Source organism: Polistes canadensis, unplaced genomic scaffold (assembly GCF_001313835.1).
Source record: "Polistes canadensis isolate GaletaPanama2010 unplaced genomic scaffold, ASM131383v1 scaffold_817, whole genome shotgun sequence".
Taxonomy (NCBI): domain Eukaryota; kingdom Metazoa; phylum Arthropoda; class Insecta; order Hymenoptera; family Vespidae; genus Polistes; species Polistes canadensis.
Window position 1 is genome coordinate 1 of NW_014570364.1, and position 8,802 is coordinate 8,802.

The following is an 8,802-nucleotide window of genomic DNA, read 5'->3' on the forward strand; positions in this document are numbered from 1 at the left end:
GCTAGCGCTCAAGTAGTTTGCCAAAGAACGAGCAGTGAGAATGGCGGCGCCAGTCGTTGCATAGGATAAAGTAGAAATCTGCTTATCGACAGCAGGTCGCTACATAACAACTATTAGCAGTGCCATCTATTGGAATTTTTCGTAAACTCATACGTTGTTTTTGACATAGAAACGTCATTTTTGAGAGAATTTGATGTGAAATTTAAATAATAAACAAATGTTTAATTAAAAATATCTAAATTCTTCTAATCCTATTTCAAGTTAATGTAAATACAAAAGGAATGATTTACGGTTGATAAATATTTTCTGTTATTTTAAATAAGAGCGGTATTTTAAAAAAAATAGATTTTCGAGATATTTAAATATAATTATAGAAATAATAATATTTCTTATAGATTACAATTTTTAAAGAAAATCATAGTCATTTAGAATGATATTTTATTATTATTAGAATAATTATGTTTGATTGCAGTATAAATAAATGCAGCAACTATAAACTGCATATGGTTGGTCGAATATTGGTATATTAAATTTCATTCATGGAAACTTCCATAATGGCGGATTTTAAATGATTCTTGTCATGACGTAGGTATGATACGTACTATGAAATTGAACTCTTCTATACATTGCTATAGATTACATAATGTATGGATGTAATCAGTGAAAAGAGAGACGAATTAGGTTTGTCTCGAGTAAAATATCTGTGAAAATGATTGCCAGCAGAATAATTGTTAGTAATTATTACTTAAATCTTATAACAACATCAAAGTCAATTTTTTGTTGTTGATTAATTAAGAATACTAAGTAACATCTTTCAAAAATATTTTTCAAATCGAAATTTAATTATAAATATCTCATTGATTTCATTATAATTGTATTTTTGTTGCAATATATTAATATAAATTAAGACAAAAAATAATACTATTCCATATTTATATTTAAAAAGATATAATTATTTCAGGTTCGTTCTTTCTCATTATCTTCTGCCGTACAACAACTGGTGAAGGTATTAAAATAGTCATTTTTAAATCAATAATGTTAATTTGTATAATAATTTATATAATTTATTAAAATGATTATTTGATTATAGCCACCAATTCAAGTGTTCGGTTTAGAAGGAAGATATGCTACTGCACTTTACTCTGCTGGAAGCAAACAAAAATCGCTTGGCAAGATCGAACAAGATTTAGACAAATTCCAGGTGTTTTAAATACGAATATTTATTAAATACAATTGAATGAAGCATTCAAATGAAATATTCATATTTATTTATTGATTTATATATTATTTTTTATATAACTATTATTACATTGTTCTTAACAGGATTTAATGAAGAAGGATGCGAAATTAGGAGAATTCGTACGAGATCCTTCGATTAAGCGCAAAAATAAAGCAGAAGCGCTTAAGCTTATTGGAGAAAAAATATCTCTTAACCCAGCTACTTCTAATATGTTAATTTTATTAGCCGAGAATGGTAGACTTAAAAACTTTAGTCAGGTATTTAACGCATATAAAATTATTATGGCTGCGGATAAAGGAGAAGTTGTTTGCGAAGTGATCACTGCTAAAGCATTGGATGCAGATATTAGAAGTAAATTAGAATCGACTTTAAAAAGTTTCCTCAAAAAAGGTGAGACTATCAAACTTACTTCGAAAGTTGATCCATCAGTAATTGGTGGTATGATCGTGTCTATCGGTGATAAATATGTTGACATGAGCGTCGCTAGTAAAATTAAAAAATATTCCGACATCATTCAGTCTGCGGTTTAAAAATCTTTTTTTACTTTTTACCCGCAACAAAGTCAAAACCGTAAATGAAACTTAGGAAAATACCAATGTAATGTAAATAATTGGAAAATAAATACATATAAATAAAAATGAAAACAACAAACAAATGTGAAATTGTTTTTAAAACTAATTCATATTATAAATTAATAATCATTATGTCTCATTTATTACATTATATATAACACTTGTCTGTTTATCATTTGTAACAGCATTCTGCTTACATGCTTATATATACTTTAACACTTTTTCGTTCCCCGAGTTTCTTTTTTCTTTTTTACATATAATTATAACGATATTTGTATTTATTAATATAATTATTGCCCATATTGTTTACAAAAAATAATTACACAATAATAATTACCAGCGAAGGTTCTTTTTTTACCTAACATGAACAAAAAAAATGATATATTTGTCACAGACAATAATTCAGTAAAAACTCAAGATAATCGAGTATTACAACTAAGTACGTGAACGATAAAATATAATGTAAAAATTAATTTAAATATAATACATAAATACAAAATTGAATATGCGTTTGATCTATGATAAGCAAAATATTATTATAAAAGAATTTAGATAAGGCGAGGAAAAGAACAATATTAAAAATATTTGAAATTTAGGACTAGATCTTAAATTTAAAAACTTAAATATTAAATTAAATAAGTATATATATATATAATATATAACACAGATTATTACAAAAAAAAACAAAAAAAAATGTTTTTTGTAATTAAAAATCGTGTTCGTCATGTACACAAAATATGTGACTTCCTAATTTTTTGATCTATTCTATTATAAATGCAAAGTTGTACACGAGAAGATCGTATCGTTTAAAAATTAATTTATCCGAAAAAAAAAAACAATGAAAAAGTAAATCTTTTTACGATTCTCATTTAATTTGATCCTTATCGATCTTTGGGGAATGTTTATGAACCAAAACCCAGTCTTCGTCTTCAGAAATGTTCGATGTCGTTATACTTTCATTTAATACTGAAACCATAAGAAGAATTCAAAACGAATAAGTGTGAGTTCTCTTCTTTTTTTATTATTAATGAGCTTTTCATTTTTTTTATTATTATTATTTTCAAGCGTTACAAAATAATAGATTAATTTTTGGTAATTCATATGGTAGACAGACGATCAAATGAATAATAAGGAATCAATTTTATTTACCTGCTACATCGAGTTCAAGATCACTCCAGCTTGAGTCACTGTTGGTGTTTCGAGTCGTTCGTTCGTGCGTAACATCTTGTAAATCTTCTATGGAAATTAATTCCGCGCTCTTTAACTTACTTTTCATTAATTCTTTACTATTTTTTTCAAGCTTCCCCCCTAATTTTTTAAATTCCGTTTGGTGACTGGCTTCGTTATTCTCTGTTTCAGCAGATGCTTTATCAATTAATGTTTCACTTTTTAATTCACTTTTGCCTTCTTTTTTACTAATTTCACGAAGCTCCTCTAGCATTTTTAACACCGTTTCATAGGTCATTTTATCATATTCTAATTTATCAGATACATTGCTAAATAATTGATCGCTCTTTAATTTATTTTTTGCTATTTCTTTAGCACATTCTTCAAGCACTTCTAACATTATTAATATCGTTTTATAACAGTCTTTATCATCCCCTGATTCAACAGGTGCGTTATCAATGAATTCTCTAATTTTTAATTTACATGTTTTTATTCCTTCGCTACTTTTTAAAAGCTCCCCTAACTTTGTTAACTCCGTGCCATAGTCAATTTTATTATCTCTTGACTCGGTAGGTGTGTTATCAATTAATTCATCATTTTTTAATTTATTTCTTTCCATTTTTTTAGAAGTTAATATGAGCAATTCTAACATTTTTAACACTGCTTGATAGGAGGCTTTATCATTTTCTAACTCAGCACATGCATTATCAATTAATTTTTCACTATTCAATTCGCTTGTCGTTAGTTTTTTACTAATATTTTCAAACTCCTGTAACATTTCCAAAGCAGTTTGATGGTTGACTATATCACTCGCTAATTTAGCATGTATGTTAACAGTATATTCGTCAATTGTTATTTCTTTATTAGTTTCTACAAGCTTTTTAAATATTTGTAATATCGTTTGATAGCTGATTTTATCATTCTTTGATTCATCAGATATGTTATCCTTTAATTCTTTAATTATTGATTTACTTCTTTTCATATCTTTACTAGTTTCGAGAAGCACTTCTAACTTATTTATCACTGTTTGATAGCTACTGGTTTCATCATCCCTTGATTCATCACCTGAGTTATCCAGTAATTCTTTAATTCTTAATTTATTTGTTGTTATTTCTTTAGCAATTCCCAAAAGCTTCCTTAATTTTTCTGAATCTATTACATATCCGGTATCATCATTCTCTGACTCAACTAGTACGTCGTCAACTAATTCTTTATTCCTTAATATAGATTTTCTTATTTCTTCGCTACTTCCTGAAATATTTTCTAACTTTTTAAATTCCATTTCATAGCTGGCTTTATTATCCTCTGATTCAGTTAATACTTTATCAATTAATTTTTCATTACTTAATTCATATTCTTCTAACATTTTAAGTGCCTTTTGATAGTTGGCTTCAATATTCTCTATTTTAGCAGGTGTTTTAGTAGGTGTTTTAGCAGTATCATCATCAAATGTTAATTTACTTTTAGTTTGTTTTTTATTAGTTTCTACAAGTTTCTTAAATGTTTCTAATACTGTTTGATAGCTGACTTCGTCATCCCCCGGTTCAGCAGGTCTGTTATCATTGCTTTGACTATCTTCATTTTTATGATCTTCAATATGTGAGTCACAATTAGAAAACTCATTGCTTACATTAACATTATCCGATTCAATACCTAAAATAGAGCATGAGATAGTACTAGAAGAATCAGTAATGATATCAATACTTTTCTTAGCAGGGTCGATGTTTTTCTTAGAAATAACTAAATCAAAATCAAGCATATGTGCTAATAATTTTTCTTTATTCTCAACGTCTCGTTGAATTGATTCCAGATCTCTCGGGGATGGTATCATAAGTTTATCATCAATGCTTGTCGACATAAATGTTTGTATTCCTTCGATTCGTGAATGAAAAGATGCTTTCGAAATGTCATCAAAAGTCGATGCTTTAGATTTATTTCTATTTTGCGACCTACTACGTAATTTCTTATTTTTCTTTTCCGGCGTGAAAACAACGTCTTCAAAATCTTGTTCGCTAATTTTTTCAAATATTTGTCTCCTTAAATTTTGTTTATTTTCTTTCTCCTCTTCTGCTTTGGTCTGTTTATTAAGATCCAGTTGCGAGTCTGTATTAAAGTCTATTGAAAATATAGATGGTATTTCCACAGCTTCTTCTGCGTCTGTTATAGAATTTGCTTCCATACTAGTATTATCATTCAATGTAATACTGAAATATAATGCACTTCTTGGTTAAATTATATTCTAATGCAATTTTATGATTTCTATATATCACACATTATCACGTTTAGATAGAAATAAATGAATTAATAAAAACGATCACAAATGAAAAACTTACGACGTAGATGACGTTTCCTTTTTTTGTTTCTTTTTAGAGAACGACAAAACTGGAAGAACTTTACTTTCAGCAATTATAGTAGTAAGTTCAAGTAAACCGGCAGTCCTCGACTGACTTAAAGCAGGAAAAGACATGACATCTATTGGGTTGAGAACATTTCATGAAATATATATTTAACAAGAAATAAATCATAAATTTAATATATAGTTGCTAATATATAACTGAAAATAATAATAATAATAACGCATTACCTTTAGCCGTAGTATCGGGGTAGTATGAAATACGTATAATATTTCTGTCTCCTTCGACAATAAATATTTCTTCTTTAGTACAAGCAACATCAGTAACTCGACGTACATCCGTTACAGCTGTTACAGTAATGTTATGTGGATTTACGATATATATTATATCACTGTTATATGTTATTAAATAATCTTCATTAAATTGCAATAATGTGCCGAATGCTGTCTCCGTACGATTGTTCTTTACACTTTCTGGAGCAGGATTTAATAATTTTACATATGCTTCGTTAAACTTAATTGCATCCTTTAACACACACATAAAAAAAAAAAAGAAAGAGATAATTTGTTATTATAACAATAATCGTTAATAATGTTTTCCATATAACTTTCCTTATAATTAATTTGATAAAAAATCTATTTCAAATTTCATTAAATTTAACTTCTCGTGAAATTTCATACAATTAAATGGTCGAATAAAGCGTACCTTAAACATAAGAGTTTTTAATACTGTTCCCTTTCGATCTGCTTCCCATATTCTAAAGCCCGGTCTAGTAGCATAAATAATAAACTTTCTCGTATAACTGTGCCGAAATATTGCACCAAATGGACCTAAACTGTAATTTAAAATGCATTTTTTCGAAAAAATGTTCATTTTTTATACACTTCGTCTATTGATATCGTACAAATATTATTTTGAAAATTCTTACTTTTTACGTTCCCTTTGGCCAATTTGTGTAACTTTATTATTGTCACATCTGTCTAATAAAATGGTACGTAACGTTGTTGAAATTAATAATAATCCGCGATGACAACTCAACTGTACAATGGGATATTTTTCATTGCACAATTTAGTAACTTCAAGGGTATTCTGTAAATATATATATATAAATATAAATAGAGATACATATTATCAAATATTTATATAAAAATGTTATCTCATCATTACGTACATTATAATAATCGAAGTCCGCTACTACTACTAAACCATCGTTATCCCCACTAAATAAATGCATGCCATTTTTCGACCATTCTAGTGCCGTCACTGTATTTTTGTGTAAGCTTATAGAATTTTGTTGAATCTTAAAATACAATAAACACATTAGTATTGCAAATTTATTTAAGTCATATCGCATATGGTCTAATTAAAAAGACAATTACTTGAAAGTTTTGTATACCTTTTTTTTCTCCTTTGGTTTTATTCTTTCAGGTACTGAATCAGGAATAACTTTAGGTATTCGAAAAATTTTAACTCCGCAATCGCTACCAGCTGCAACCATGTAATCAACGGTTGATACTATTTGTAAACAGGTGATTTTTGTATTTACACACTAAAATCAGAAAAATTATTGGAATCGTCAGTATTTTTATTATATGCATTTATGTTTTAAAATTTGAATTCTAATGATAATTATACCCAACAACTAAGTTTTGTAGTCTCATGTGTTTCTCTGTTGTACCAGTAAACAGCACCAGAATTAGTTCCTACAGCAATGAAATCACATAATGCAGCGATGCAAGTAAAATTAATATCATGATTGAATAAACCAATTGCTGTTCTTGCAGGAATGCTTTCTAAAAGTGCAGTAGGTGGTGCCCATTCTTTTAAAGGTCCAGCATCTTCACACTTAGGGGTTGTCATATCGCTTTTTGATTTACATATAAATTCGTGAAATTAATTATACATAATTATACTAAGTTATTAAATGAATTTACTTTTATATTATAAATTAAGATCATTTACTTTGCTTACGTAGAATAGACGCACAAAATAATGTTTACAATAAATACATATATAATTATTAATCATGTAAACTATTTAGCATCTTTTTATCTCTTAGTATAAGATAATAATAATCATTTTTTAAACGTCACATTGTTTTCGCGTACAATTAATTACACGCATTATATGTAACTGATAAAATTGTTTAAAATGCCACGATGCTTGGAACGTTGATCATAAAACATATCACCTCTTTTATCATGTGTTTATAACGAGCCTGCGCAACTTAACCATAACCAAGTGAGCACATATTATAAATATATAACACCGCCATATTTTTACTAATGCCATCTATAGGATTTTATCTTTATATATATAGATAACTCATGTTTTAAATTATCTCGTAGCTCAGATGATAAAAGAAATTTAAATATGTTTTGCTTAATTATTTTATTATATTTATTTATATTAATATCAATAAATNCTTAATTATTTTATTATATTTATTTATATTAATATCAATAAATTTTTTTTATTTTTTTTTTTTTTTTATTTAATTAATATTAATTTATCGAAAACAAAATCATAATTTTTTATTATCGCTGTGTTTCCATTATTACGAGAATACACGTGCAAATTTGTGTCATTTACATTTAAAAGGCCTTCTTCTATTTATATAATATTCGATTAAATAATAAGTTATATAGTTTAAGACAAAAAAGGTTAAAAGGTAATATAAATAAATAAAATAATTTTGTTCATACCTCGTTATATCTCGTTATAATTTTTCAAGGTCACAGAATTACGTTACAAGTAGATTACTAGTTAAACTTATGTTTCGATTTACGATTTGATCACCAAACTGACTTTAAAAATAAGAAAGAAAATAACATGTTTTATACTTTTACGCTAATTAATGAACTTTTAGAATTAATTACATAGGTAACAAAACAAGATCTTACGAAAAAAAAGGAAAAATACGATAATAACGCGCGAGTACACCCCGCTGTGATATTCAACGATTGTTCGTACTTTCTACCGAAAAGAAAAAGTTCGAAATTAATTATTATAAATCCTTTTTAAATTTTTTCTGGCAATTAAAAAAATTATTGTAAACAAGGAAGATTAGAAAACAATTTTTAAGCACAAATATATCTTAAAAAAATACAGAAAAAATTAAACGAAGAAGAAGAAGAAGCAGAAGATACAATTACTGCCACAATCTTATTTAACGTCTAACTCGTATTAGATTAAAATCTAAACTTATATACCAACCATGTACAAATGTATGTGCGAAGGGAAATTAAAAGGAAATAAATAAAAAAAAAAAAAAACAAATGAACAATAAGAGAAAGCTTATTTGTTATATTCAAATACAAAACTATCGTCTAAGGTCGGCTTAATTATTGGGTTGGCAAGAAAGTAATTGCTGATTTTGATTATAGATGTCTCACTCCCATTTTTATAATACTGGTTAATGTTATGATTTTCTTTTTATTATATATGTTATCTGTAATCCTTACTTAAC

The 8,802-nt window shown here is 27.1% G+C and overlaps 2 protein-coding genes across 4 annotated transcripts; one reads left to right on the plus strand and one right to left on the minus strand.

Annotated features, from left to right (window-relative positions):
* Positions 1-605: 605 nt before the first annotated feature.
* On the plus strand, positions 606-1,895 carry LOC106792838 (ATP synthase subunit O, mitochondrial). Its single transcript, XM_014759370.1, has 4 exons — positions 606-730; positions 962-1,006; positions 1,091-1,201; positions 1,324-1,895. The coding sequence occupies exons 1-4, from the start codon at positions 710-712 to the stop codon at positions 1,768-1,770; spliced, it is 624 nt and encodes a 207-aa protein (XP_014614856.1). The 5' UTR covers positions 606-709; the 3' UTR covers positions 1,771-1,895.
* A 599-nt stretch (positions 1,896-2,494) lies between these two features.
* Positions 2,495-7,570, minus strand: LOC106792837. Of its 3 annotated transcripts, none has more exons than XM_014759369.1 (10): positions 7,305-7,570; positions 6,969-7,197; positions 6,730-6,882; positions 6,505-6,633; positions 6,262-6,422; positions 6,039-6,168; positions 5,564-5,858; positions 5,313-5,451; positions 2,962-5,183; positions 2,495-2,778 (listed from the first exon to the last, which is right to left on the minus strand). In XM_014759369.1, the coding sequence occupies exons 2-10, from the start codon at positions 7,191-7,193 to the stop codon at positions 2,678-2,680; spliced, it is 3,555 nt and encodes a 1,184-aa protein (XP_014614855.1). In that variant the 5' UTR covers positions 7,194-7,197; positions 7,305-7,570; the 3' UTR covers positions 2,495-2,677. The 3 variants fall into 3 exon arrangements, with proteins under 3 accessions (XP_014614855.1, XP_014614854.1, XP_014614852.1); XM_014759366.1 differs by having other exon boundaries at positions 2,496-2,778; positions 7,296-7,559; XM_014759368.1 differs by having other exon boundaries at positions 6,969-7,559.
* Positions 7,571-8,802: the final 1,232 nt, after the last annotated feature.